The 14,405-nt window shown below is 28.9% G+C and overlaps 1 protein-coding gene across 6 annotated transcripts; it reads right to left on the reverse strand.

Moving 5' to 3' along the window:
- Nucleotides 1-2,538: 2,538 nt before the first annotated feature.
- On the reverse strand, nt 2,539-7,360 carry LOC113853944 (YTH domain-containing protein ECT4). Of its 6 annotated transcripts, none has more exons than XM_027484679.1 (9): nt 6,821-7,360; nt 6,586-6,656; nt 6,214-6,379; nt 6,028-6,104; nt 4,961-5,410; nt 4,336-4,866; nt 3,991-4,203; nt 3,739-3,891; nt 2,539-3,364 (listed from the first exon to the last, which is right to left on the reverse strand). In XM_027484679.1, exons 1-9 carry the CDS (start codon nt 6,840-6,842, stop codon nt 3,284-3,286), a joined length of 1,764 nt encoding a protein of 587 aa, XP_027340480.1. In that variant the 5' UTR covers nt 6,843-7,360; the 3' UTR covers nt 2,539-3,283. The 6 variants fall into 6 exon arrangements, with proteins under 6 accessions (XP_027340480.1, XP_027340483.1, XP_027340478.1 ...); XM_027484682.1 differs by having other exon boundaries at nt 2,754-3,364; nt 6,028-6,115; nt 6,821-7,315; XM_027484680.1 differs by having other exon boundaries at nt 2,804-3,327; nt 6,821-7,333.
- Between the last annotated feature and the right edge of the window lie 7,045 nt (nt 7,361-14,405).

Consider the following 14,405-nt stretch of genomic DNA (forward strand, 5'->3'; position numbering starts at 1 on the left):
ACTAGTGTGTATAACAAAACATAAAGACTATGCAAGATTATAAGTTGCATATTGTGTGTTCTTTTCTCTTTTAAACTTGTTATTATCCTCTGATTTTCTATCAAACATCTTATTTATTATTTTAATTTAATATCGTCCAATTAATGATAGATATGTGCGTTGGTACTGTATTCGTGAAAAGTAATTTCATACCATAAGCATTGCTCAAATACACACACACATGCAATTTACCCTTATGATATGCAGGTTTACAGTAATAACAAGTCTTATTTCGGTAAGCAACACAGTAGTTATCGAGGGTTAAAATAATTTAATTTTGGTTTTAGTTTTGATATCTATAAAACTGTCTTTTTTACACATTTGTTTTATTTTAGGTTTTAATAGTTCCATTCATAGTGAAGACTTTTGTTTAAGGGTATGAAAACTAATGAATAATTTAGTTGAAAGTTGAAAACTGGCAAAAAGTTAAAAATTTAGCTCAAAGATGAAAGCTAAAAGGTAAAAAGCATACAATTAGCTAATAAATGTAAAATGTCAAATAAGTATTTTTCTCATTTATTGAGGTAAATATTGGCTGTGGAGGTTGTTGAGTTTGATAAGTTGTCCGTGCATGTATCAATATGATAATGTATGGTATTGGGTTATGTAAATGGTTGAAGGAGACAAAAGTTTAGAAAATAATATATTATGTTGATTGATCTTTATCAACAAAAGGCTAATCACACCTATAGATACAAAACTATATATAATAAAGAAAGCAGAAAACTAAATAATAGAAAAATTAATCCCAGAAAATAATCGAATATATCTTAAAATATTTTAAAAATAAATTAAGATACTATTTTGATACTTTATGAATAAATATATTCTTTTCATGCTAAAGTAAGAATGATCATGAGTTGTGCCCAACCCAATTCAAACTAAAGTCAAGAGTTTCGATTGAGTAATTGGATACAATCAATTTTAAAGTGATAAACACAGTCACTTGGGTCAAGTATCATGTCTCTATTTTTGAGATCTAACGAATGACACAACTCATATATATATATATATATATATATATATATTGATGTCTTTAAATGTGAATATTGATAGCTTTCCTTAATTTATTTTAATAATTATTATATTTAATAGATCACAAAGAATTTTTAAATATATACTCGTTTATCTAACTCAAATACGAAGGAAACTCAACACAACCTGTTATATTTTAATTAGTTCAAGTAATTTTTTTCATCAAATGCAGCCCCTGATCACTGCCGGCTTAAAAGCATCTTTATTTTCGTATTATGACTAAATATACTAAAAGCGTCAAGGGTGAAGCCATTTGCAATTGGGTAGAATCATGAAGCTAATAAGTTAGATTAATAGATGGCAACAAGGATTAGACAAAATTGATCGGAGGCAAAGAGGATTAGGTGGAATTTATCAAAGGCAATGGGAATTATAATTAAATTCATCATAGGCAATGGGGATCAGTCAAAAATAATCAAAGGAAACAATAATTATGAAATTGACCAAAGGTAACAAGGATTGGGAGGAACTGCAGACAATGAGAATTATGTAGAAAGGAGTAAATGGCAGCAACTGAAAATTGGTGTTTCATACAACAGCAAAGTAGTGTTTGAACATGTTATAGAGGGTGTATGCCTTGAATACCTTGTCAAGATTAAGAAGAAATAAAATGAGATAAAAGATTGGCAAATAATATGTATTATTAATTATTGATCTTTATTTACAAAAGACTAATCACATCTATATATACAAAATTATATATGAAAAACGGAAATAAAAAATAAAGAAACAAAAAGATTAAAGAAACCTAAAAATATTTTAACAGGGTATATGAAAACTATATACTATTTAACATTTTTCATATATTTTAACAGAGTAACTTCTGCGTAGTATTTGACAACCTTTTTGTACTAGATGGCTATGACTGATCCACTCATTGTTTGAGACGTTTGGATTCTGATACTTTTCATTGGTTACAGCCTACAGGAATGGATGTTATGGGAGAAAAGTTTTGGAGTCACCACAGCAACACACCCTTCTTTGCCCATCCATTGAAAACGAAAAACAAATGTAATTTGCATTTTCGTTGTGATGGTATCTTTGGCTTCTCTCCTTTTGCCAATACTAATGAATGTTTTTACCAGTGGATGCACAACCCCTAGTGTTTATCAAGCTTGAAGTTTTGCAATTTCAAGTTCTTTCTTTTCTTTTCCTTTTTTGTCTTTAAACCTTTTACTCATTTTGGCCTTCCATTTAAGAAAATGCCACTTGTTAGCCAAATAAAGCACATTCTAAAATTTGGTCGAATACGTCATCATCCTCTACTCCAGTGATCTTTTGTGTATAAATTAGGTATATTACTTTTTGTTTTGATTAATACTTTTAAAATATTAATTGAAAACCAAAAATTAAAATTCATTAAAACATTACCACTTTAATTTCTAATTTTGTAATCCCTTTTTCAATTTTGTTCTTAACTTAATAAACATTTAGTCATTAATTATTTTGTTCAAATATGTTTCAAAACTAAAACGGTAATTTACTGTTAAAATATATTAATATACTTTCACCATAACTTTTACTAATTACATTTTATTTATAGATTCTTTAACTAATACCCTGATAAAAGCCTTTTCTCAATATTTTTCTGATTGTCCAAGGAATGATGATGAACACTAATTCATCATACAATAATTCACTTACTCCACGACCACGCAATAAAATACAGTCGAAATAATGCATGGCTAAACACTGCCCAACTCCAATAATTTTCCACTTGGAACCCATCATTTTCAACATGTTACTAGTGACCTGTCCAAAACGTGCCATTTAGTATGCTGTTAAAATCACTATAACTACAAGGATAAAAAAGGAGAGAAAAAACCAACAAACGAGGAACTAAACTGAACTTCATCATATGCAGCAAACAAAAATATAAGTAAATGAAATGTGCTTTTCATAGCACCCTGTAATCCCTATATCACCGGGTCCATCCACTTCAAGACTTGTTCCTTTGTAGTTTTGTACAATTAGGAATGAAGCCATCATTTTTCCCGGATGAAAATTATTATTTTTTCTTTTTCTCTTCCTTTCTAAAGCATCATCAGCAACAATTTTTGTTTAGAGCTTCAACCTTGAATTCATTAACATTTTTTCTTTCTTCATGGGCCACGTGGCAGCATCAACTGCACCGCTGCACCAACCGTAACCAGCATGCTGACATGGCAGAGGGTCCCCACGAATAGCATCAGCCCTACATGTTCTTCAGTCATTCACTTTCTTGATCCTCAATGTTCTTCACATCTGATAGGTCTACTGACCCAAGTGCAGTGGTTAATTCATCTATATGCTGCCAACAAAGTTATATATAAAACAACAATGAGCAAAGAGATCAAAGCATCTCAAGGGTATATGATTGCACGCACAAATTATGAATAAAGAAAATAGTAAAGTCAAGAATAGCATAACATGCTCCAGAGTCTAAAGGGCTATTTGTTTATGAAATTTTCCCCACACCAAATTATTCTGTGATAAAGTTTTAGAATTTTTTATCAACTAGGCATTTTATCATATATTACAAAAGAATTCCTTCTCCAAACACAATTATGCCAATGTGGTCCCACAATCACATGTGCTCATCAACCCTATAGAAAAGGCAATGTGGGAATCAATGTGTACTACATTTAGTAAAACCATGGAATAAGGTAACAGGTAAAAGCAAACCTGTATGTTGGTATGGGGTATAGGTTGCCTTGTTCTCTTCTCCTGCATGACCTTCTGGCGGCTTTCATAAAATTCAAAGTCATCCAATATGGAAGTTCTTGCCACATAATTCTTAAAAATGTTGAGCATTTCAACCCCTTGTGGATAATTCACCTGGAAAGTTGAAACATGAAACACGAGTAAGCATACAGAAGAAATTACTATGACTTTTTCAGTGAACAGTTGCTATACTACAAAATGCAAAATGCGGACCTCTTGTGTGTCTCTACTGTTTGTTACAGGCTTGTGATCATTATTCTCGAGTATTATATGCCGCAGCTGAGGATTTGGAACATCCTTTATAATGTGCCATTTGACAGGGAAATATCCATTCCATTTATCTTGTTGCCAGAAATCCATACTTTTATTGAAATCAACTCGCCCAGTCATCTCAGCTACTCCGCAGAATTGACCACTAGCATTGACCTGAACACAAACAATTAGAAGAAAAGGATTCAGAGACACAGTTATGAATCTGAAAATACATAAGTAAATAAAACAAGATGTGAGGAATATGAAGATTTTGAAACAGAATTGAGACAGAACCCAACAGCATACCGAGAAAAAAAGGAACACAGGGCACTTGCTTCCTTTATCTTCCATTCGCTTTAGTGCATCCTGAAATGCACTATCTAGCCTCTTATTCCCATTAGGTGTACTTGCCCACACACTGTACTTGATGCTCTTGTGGATATCATCTTCACTGTATGATTTGATGACAAAGAAAAGTGCATGATCATATTTGGTTGGAAAATCAGGAAGGTTATATTGATCGGTCCTAATTTTGCTGTTAACATTTCCACTCCCACCTCCAACCAAGGATCTCACAGAATTACCGCCAGACATTAGTGCCCCTTTCGCATTAGCTGTCCTAGGACCTTGATTCTGCTCATTAAGTGAATCATTAACCTTGTTTCTCAGTTTCAACTTTTCAGTACTAACCCAGTTCTTTGTGCTTGCTTTGACATTAAGCAAGTTGTTAGGATAGAGGAATCCGCTCTTTCCTTGACTGTATGAGGGAAACTTGGAAATAGGCAAGCAACTCTTTGCGACTACATCTGAATGAAGGACGGAGCCACAAACAGGTGCCTGAAAAACATCACAAGCTCATTAGAATAGTCTAACTTCCAACCTAAGGATGATAGATACACCACAAGGACAAAGAATGCAGAACTAAGGTTACCTTGTTTGCTTGTTTTGGCTGGTTACGCTTAACATGAGTTGATGAGACCTCTAATAATGGCATTGAACCCTTCACTTCTGCCTGGTTGCTCAAGTTAGGTGGGGGTGCACACTTTGACACAATCCCACTAGAATGACTCTGGGAAGAAAAATTAGATCTACCACTTGGTTTACTTGCCAATTCATTATAACCATTTCCTTGTAGCCCATCTTGCGTGGTTATAGGTGAATCCCACGAGTACATTGATGGAAGTAACTCTCCATATGGTAGAGAAGCTGGAAAATAACCAGGTGATCCAATGGGTTGTTGAAAGATGGGGGCAGGGGGATAGACATTATGGCCAACATACTGCCCATCAACTGCAGCTGTACTTGCTGGAAAGTATGAAGAGTAGCCAGTCTGATATCCTGGCATGAGATAGACATAAGATCCATTATCTGCTTGCATGACCTAAATGAAGCAACAAAAAGACCAAAAACATATATTGAGAAATTCATTATATGTCAATGAACACTAAAAAGATCAATTATCTGCTTGCTTGACTTAAAACTAAGAATGCAGAAAGGGTACATAGTAAATTCCAATTATGTCAGGATATCACATTTACTGTCTACATATGCCCTGAATTCAAAAAGACTGGTTCAGAACATGATGTATTGTATGTATTAGTTTAAAATATTAATCATTTCCATTTTAATTATATGCATAAAAAGAAACTGTTAAACTAGTGGTTACATTCAAGAAGAAAACAAATCAAAGCCTAACATGTCACTGGTTCAAGTTTGAATCCCAAATGCACCCAAAAAATCAAAAAGTTGTCAATAAGTGCATTATTATTGTTGTTTTGCATTCCACCCTTTCTTAAAGAATACAATTCTCAGAGGGCCATGCTTATTTCTCAAAAACAAGAGAACCCATAAATGCTGATAAATGAAAACCAAATTATCAAATTCAAGTATGTATAAATATGCATAACCTGAATTGACCAGATTTGTAACAAGTCAACCACAGTCCACATAGAAAGACTCAACAACAAAAACAGTAACAATTAAGCTTAAGAGACTTACAGGATACTGAAGATCCACAACATCAGCACCAACATAGTACCCGTGATTGTCTGACTCTCCATAGAAACCACCATAACCTGTGATCATTCTACCGTAAGAAATGAAAACATAAATATACAATCAATTGAAATGAATGAACAGGGAACCAGTGGAGGGAGGGAGGATCTTTGACCTGCAGCAACTAACCTGGATAGTAGTAACCATAATAGCCACCAGCAGTATAAGGAACACCTTGATCTGTGGTAAAATACTCATGATCCACATCCACTTCCTTAACACTACCAGAAGCATCTCCTATGGATGACACACATGATCTTGCATCAGATGGAGAACTTGCACCCTTAGAAGGAACCTGAACATACACATCCAGATGCACACTAAGAAACCATGAAATTCTCTGTCTCTCATACACAAGCAATGAAACAGTTCATTTCAAATCGAAGCAGAGAGGAAAAAAAAAAAGAAATCTGAAATTCAAAGCTGAAGTCATGATACTTTATAAATCACATGCAACAGAGAGAGATGGTGCTAAAAAAATTGGGAATTATTACTAATTACCATGTTGGAATTATTGAGTTCAACCGTCGAAGAATCACCTTGAAGCTTCTTCCTACTCATTTCATCCGCAGCTGTTAAAAGCAGAAAAATCAACCAAGTAAAAATTTATCCTTTTTTTCTCAATCTTTTCATCCTACTTTATTAAGGGTAATCAAAAGAAAGGGGAAAAAACAAATCAAAACCATGAATAATATTAATACAACAAAAGAATATAGTAGAAAAGATGAGGCAATACATTTTTGCAATTGAGCAGCCATGTACTCCCAACAAAAAATTCTCAAAACCCTTCAACACAATCCACTGGATACACCAAATACAGATCCTCCAAGACACCCAAAAAGCACACCTTTGTATATTAATATTATGTAAATATATATAAAAACAAATCAGCTTTTTATGTCTCTTCTACTAAGAAGGTGAAGAATTTAGGGAGAACCAAAAAAATCAGATAAACTCCACTGGATATTTGAGAGAGAGAAAATCTGGGTGTGGATTAATTTTGCGGCTCGTTGTCCCTAGATTTCTGGGTTATGAAAAAAAAATCAGAAAAAAAGAAGATTTTGTTGCGAGAAAGAGAGAAGAGCGAGCAACACGGTAATAGATATCCTCAACAAGATAATCTTTTTCTGTTGGAAGATATTGTTTTGAATAGAGAGCCTATTTAAAGGGGTGCTGATGAATGAATGGAAGAGAGAGAGAGAGAAACTTAAGAACACACACACAGAGACAATGGAAGAGAGAGAAAGAGAAGGACAAGAAGGAAATGGCATCTCATAAAATAGGGAAAAGGGACGGTCGACATGGATCCACGTCATCATCTTTTATTTTTATATATATAATATGAAAATATGAATAAAAAATAAAAATACGTATAATTAAAGTGTTTTCAGCCTTTAACTTTCGACCCTTTTGAGTTTCCTTAATTAACTGTGTCTGTGTTCGACTAACCGCGTGAATTCAAAATGGTAGAAATAATTTACAAAAATAAAATTAAAGATATTTCAATTGTTAACCCTTTGTGTGTATTTACTATTCAGACGCTTTGACTTGAAAAGCAATCTTTTTTTACTATTTTATTCAAAATGGTAACACAAATTGTATTTAATATTATGAATTAAGTAATAAAATTATAAATTGAAATATTGGACCATAAAAGTTCTAGAATTTTATTACTTACCTAATAAGTATAAGTATTTTATTCATTTTGTAAATATTTGTAATTATGATAAATACTAATCATCATTTAAAAATATCTATTTGTCAAAGAAAATAGAAATAAATTATTATATTAAAATAAAATTATATAGTACACGCACTTTTAAGTAAAATGTATTTAATAAAATATATTAAATATTTTAAGAACATTCATTAATGAAAACTTTAAATGTACATTAAATGTAATATATATGTATAAGAGAAAATTGATTTAATTAATATTTTTATTAATACTCTCTTCAATTCAATATAATAATCGTTTAAGGCTATCACATAAATTAAGAAATATATTTAATAATTTTATTTTTATAAAAAAATATTATGTAGTTTCTTATTACATCCTTTGTATAATTTTTTTTATTTATCTCCTAATAAAATTTATTTAAGAGTAAAATTAAAAAATAATTATTCATTAAAATTATAACGTGAAAATATTTTTAAAAATTAGAATTTAAAAAATAACTATTATTTTGAAATGACAGAAATAATTTAAAATATAAAAGTATAAACTTTTCAAATTTTCAGTTTTGAAAATTAACTTAATTAATAAAATATTATGATAATAATAGTATTGTGATGTGATTTTTAAAATTTAAAATAATTATGAAAATTTAACTTTAAATTAAATTTAAAAGTACCAACTGAAATGCATGGCAGTAAAACAAAGTTACACTATCATCTAATTATATATTATTAAATTTGTAAAAAAAATATTTTTATAATAATTAATTCAAAAGACTTATATATCAATATTCTACTTAGTTAATAGTGTAACTTTTTTAACACAGATAAAATTTTAACGTGAAACTCACGATTTAATCATAAAAAAAATTATAAATAAAAACAGCGTTTAAATATTTTCTGAATTTAGAGCTGCAAGGTAAAATAAAATATTTAAATATATTTTTAGTTTTATTATTTTTGTAACACTTTCGCCCCTAATAATGATATGATTAAGAATGTCTGTATTATGCATTAATATTTTTGTTATACTACGTTATTCGAAGGAATTAAAAGTACTGAATTAAAAACAAACTAAAATAAAAAAATTAATTAAAATAAAAAAACTAAAATAAAAAAATTTAGAAAGACTAAAATTAAAATTTTATAAAAAATTAAAATATGTTTAAGTGTAATATGTATGTGTGCGCGCGTTTTTTTTTTTTTTTTAATGTTCACGTCATAAATAAGAAAGTTCCTTAACGCTGCTACTAACCTTCCTTGCTTTAAATTAAAAAATTGTCAAATTACTCGTTATGGGGATTGGTGTGACAACACGTTCATTTATTTATATTAAAATCATTATATTCTAACAATTATTTATTTTACTGATATTAAAATATTTGATTTTTTTTTTCACACACTAGTTTGCTCTGAAGAATGATAAATTGATCATGAAAATTAAATAAGAGGGGCAGAAATTACAATAAAAATGATGAATTAAGTGAAACTTCAGAACAATCGCTTAATAATTTATTTTGATATAGAGCTTTCTGTTTTCTTTTTCCAAAATAAGAAAAGATAAAGCTTTTAAATTTCTTAAGGATGTTAAAAAATATATATTCACGTTTATTTTTTAATTGTTTTTCTTCTCTCTTGATATTATTTAAATAATTGTGAAATACAGATTATCCATTTCTCATTTATAAGCTTTTCCGGTATTTATTTGTCTTCATCACAGCAGCCACAACAGCGGTCATGCAATTTTGTCCACTGTAGCAGCCAATATACATACGGAAAAGAAACAAGTTCCGTTGTTTTTCAAAGTTACGCCATTAATCCTCAACTTTTAAAATTTATGTATAACTGTAGATATAATATTCAAATTAATTAAAATATATTTTTTATTTTTAATGATTTAAAAAATATTTACAAAACATAGTTACAATTTAATTTTATTTAAAAATAGATAAAAACAAAGTATGTTGAATAGCACGTGTTACAAATATATAGTTTTACTTTATATTTTATTTTAATCACGATTTTATTTTTTTAATACTTTTCTATTTTTTATAATACTTTCCTTATTTATAACACATAAAATTAATTGACACGACTATTTTAACTTAATTAGTTGTTTAAAGAAAAAAAAATGTCATTAATGACTTTAAACACGTGATCATAAAATTTTTTGAGTAAATTATTATTAATTTTGTCTTAAGATTTTACATAGTTATTAATTAAATCTTAAATTAAAGAAATAATATATTTAGACTAAACATATTATGTTGTTCTTTAAATTATTCCTTGCTGTTATAATTTCTTTGTCACCGTTGACAAAAATATTTTATATATATGACATTATCTACTAACTGAGTGGTTACGTGATTCGTTAATAATATTTTTGAGAGTTCATTTAATGTAATAATTGATACTTTAAGGATTAATTTGATGGATGTGTAAAATATTAAGAATTAATTTGATAATTTAATTACATTTATATCGAACATTGTTGACTTACAAGTTAAATCTATTCTTATCTAAGTTCGAGAAATGAATAAAGCATTTTATGATAAATGGGTGTTATATCACTTCATCACTTCAAATTATAACAAAAATTAGTCTCTGATGTAATAAATACCCAATTTTTTCTTCTCCAACCTTCTTCAATAATTAGCGACCATGCTAACCTACTCTCATTCACTAACATTATCACTGTATTAGTATTATGCTACCTCATCACTCATGTTAGTATTAGTTCTCATCTTTAATATTCATGGGTTAAAAAATAAAATTCTACAGCAAATTTTACATCAATTATAAAAAAATTAATATTAAAAAATATAATATTTCTTAAATTTATGCAAAATTTGTAAATTTTATTATATTAATTCTCTTGCGATCGATATAAAAAATATTTATTATATTAATTTTATAAGCGATGAAGAAAAAGAAATAGTGATAATTTTTTTAATTTATAGAATATATTTTCCAATTATTTGTGTACCACAAGTGAAATACAATTTTTTTAACATCAATTTTTGGAATAAATGTAGAAAATTGTTTCTCTCTTCTAATTTTTATATGTTTTATGAAAATAAAGTTATTATTCTCACACAACTGTTGGTTTATTGTTTTCTCTTATTCAAGGCTCTAAAACATGCTTTCCTCTTTGTGTGACAAGGTACATTCATCTTCTCTTGGTGTGAGTTTCTTTAATGGTATGCAAATCTTTTTCTTTTTCTTGTATTTTTGTTACATTTAATTATAGTTTGACAAAATGTTGACATGTGGTTTGACATTAAAGGTGCTTTGTGTTTACTACAACAACAAAAATATTAAAGAACAGTTCTGCATTGTTTAAAAAATAGTTCAAATCACTCTAATATGCACTATTATTTAAAGTAGAACTACAAATTTTAAATTTTAAATTTCTTTCTTTATGAGTTTCTATTACAAATAAAAAATAATTTATTATTCTGTTTAAATTTAAATTTGTATGTCTGACATTCAAAATTTTTTTATTTTTATTACAAATCAAAATTGATTCTTTGTCTCATTGAAACTCGAGTTTATATGTTGTGTTAACCAAATAGTTTACATTTATATGAATAAAACACTAGTAAGCAAAACAAAAAATAAGAACAAATTAATAGGATATTTCATTGTTAGTAGAGAGAGAAAAAGAAAGAAAGAGAAACTGAAGAGAAAACTATAAGAAATGTAAGTATAGATGTGAAAGAGACCAAATTTATTAATATAGAGAGACAACAAAGATGAAAAGAACATATAGGTGTGAAAAAAAATCAACTTTATTAACATAGAGAACACGAAGAAGACAAAAATATTCATAACTGTATGAGTTGAAAATTGCTTCATTTATAAGATAAAAATTGCTAGATATTTTAAATTTTTAATTTGTAAGATATTGACACACTTTCTAAAAGTGACTTTAGAAAACAGTTAAATTTCAATCCCTCTCCAAGTCTTTCTTAAAGAGCGGTTAAAATATCACTTTTCTAGTTGACAAATTATAAAGTGAAATTAGCATAGTGCATTTGCATCATTTTGAACTTCTTCAAATTGTTGATAGTTTTTATTGGGTGAAATCAATCTAGTTGACATTCTAAGTTTAATTTATAACTTTTTTAAACCAAGTTTTGGGTAATCATCAATTATAAAATATATTTAGAAGATTAGTATACTTTTCTTGAGAGATGGTATTTGCTACCTTATTAAGATACACGCCCTAAAAAAAATTGTGCACCAATGATGAATAAAAAAAAATGATGAGCTTTTTTTATACTAAGATCAAAAAAATCTAGCTTGATACTAATATTGGACATTTTTAGCTAAATATTTGGATTGTCTAATATAAGTGGTAGAATAGAAGCTTGGTTTATCCCTCTTAAACACTTGGAAGTTTAGCTGTTTTGATCATTATATATTGTTTTGTGTTTAAGATTATGATTGAATGTCTAGGATTCTAATTTAATTGATTCTAATTTTTAGTAATCTTCAAATAGATAAGATGTAATCATGTTAGGTACTTAATAAATGCATATAAGGTAGATGTCAATACTTGGTAAGGATTAATTGGAATTTAGGTAGTGTAGAAATCTTAGCTTACATTCCCTTACTAATCTTCATCCTTGATAAAAAAAAAGTTTTAGTTGTAGTGACTTAGTGGATGATGATAGCTCTTGTATGTTATACGTAACACTTTCATTGAATTAATCAATTTTTTGTAATTTATAAAAAAATTATAATTCTAATTGAATTATAAATTAACTTTTTCTTAAATGTGATAGAAGAAAACATAACAAAATTTTAAGAATTTCATTTTATACCATTCAATCCATAAAAAACTTAGTAATATTTAAATGAAGGAATTTAAAATATAATTAAATGGTTCTAATTACAACACAACTTATTAAATAAAATAAAATTTGAACAAATGGGGAATAATTAACATATTTCATATTACTTAAATACATGAATTCAATATTTACAAGTCATAAACAAAATGCATTAGGACATAATTTAAATAATTATAAGATCAAAATATATCAAGTCCTTTAAAGTAGATCACTCCTATACAAAAAATCTTGAGAATATGACCTATTCTGAATCAGTCTTCACCAAACTAGCTTTCTATTTCTTCAATTTCTTTCTGTGTCAGGTCCTCATCATAATGGTCTCTAGTGTGAGTTATGACCTTTCTGTCGATTATCTACTCTCAGATAAAACTAGTCAGTCTTTCCCAGTAATCAAAATCATAGAGGGTATAAACATAATTTATCACAGTTGGTGTTCTAACAGTTCCTCTATATATGTACAAACTGAGGGTATGATGGATTCTACCACTAGTAGGGTAGTCGAAAAGAATATCGTACCCTATTATGATCTCTACAGAAAATACCTCTCTGAATCCACGCTTACTAGTTATAACAAATTTACAATGACAGACTCTTTGTAATTCTCCAAATATATTATTTATTATATTTTCAAAACTCCAATCAGTTAGCCTAACTGGTATTTGAAAGGTGACCATTTTTATTTTTTGAAAATGTAAGTAAAAATGAGTATTTTCCTCACCACTTAAATAGAACTGTAACGCCTTAATCAAGAAATGAGTGTGAGGTCATGTGGTGCATTCACTCTTAGAAAAAGTGTGTACACATGCTCGAATGTCGCTTATCATCCTACGTTTCCCCCAGATTTTTCATCCTCTTCGAACTCTATACCTCTAGTGTATCTATGTAACTATTTATACTAGATCCATTCAGCTTTTTACACTTATACGATACTCCTTTTCGTACCAAACTCATCACTCAGGTGAAAGATTGTGCTTTATAAAGTACTTTTAGATTAGGTTTCAAACATGTATACTATCAGAATATATCACTAACATCCAAAATCAACCAAACATACTTTCACAACAATCCAAAATCATTCAATCATAAAAATTATACAAGTAAACATACAAAAAGTACTCTTATGAGTACAAAATATTTATTATGCTTAAAATGGCAAAATAGAGCTCTTCTTACTTTGAAACGAAGTTTTGAAGGAAGATTTATGGAGTTTTTTTGTGAAAGGTCCTATCTTTTCCTAAATATCAGAAAAGAGAGCATTTCAAGAAGGGAGAAACATAGAAAACAAACAAAATGAGAGAACTAGGCTCCAAGAACTTACTTGAAGTTGATTAGGTGAACTTCCAAGTCCAAATTTGAAGGAATGTCAAAGTTTAGTGAAGATTTCTGAGAAGAGAGGATTAAAGATAAAATAAAATAAAATCGGGGAGAGGTTGAAACTTGGATTGTAATCCAAATTTTCTAAGTTGAAAATCTTTAAATACCCCTTAACTCGTAATATTCTCACTTTAGCGAGCTATCTCTTGCTACAGTTAGCCCTTCTCTCACTACAGCAAAAAAATCAGGCAAAATTTTTTTTGTTGTCTGTCATTCTAACTACAATGAGAGAATCTTCACTATAGCGCGAGAGCATCAAAGAGCCTGATTCTGGACGCTCTTGTTTCGCTACAGCGAGAGATATCTCGCTACAACGAGATATCTTGCAGTTTACACCATTTAAACTCTCTAAATTCAAATAATTTCACACATACAACCAACATTCAATACTATAATAATAAATATAAAAAT

The sequence above is a fragment of the Abrus precatorius genome, unplaced genomic scaffold (genome assembly GCF_003935025.1).
Source record: "Abrus precatorius isolate BTA unplaced genomic scaffold, Abrus_2018 Scaffold11, whole genome shotgun sequence".
Classification (NCBI taxonomy): domain Eukaryota; kingdom Viridiplantae; phylum Streptophyta; class Magnoliopsida; order Fabales; family Fabaceae; genus Abrus; species Abrus precatorius.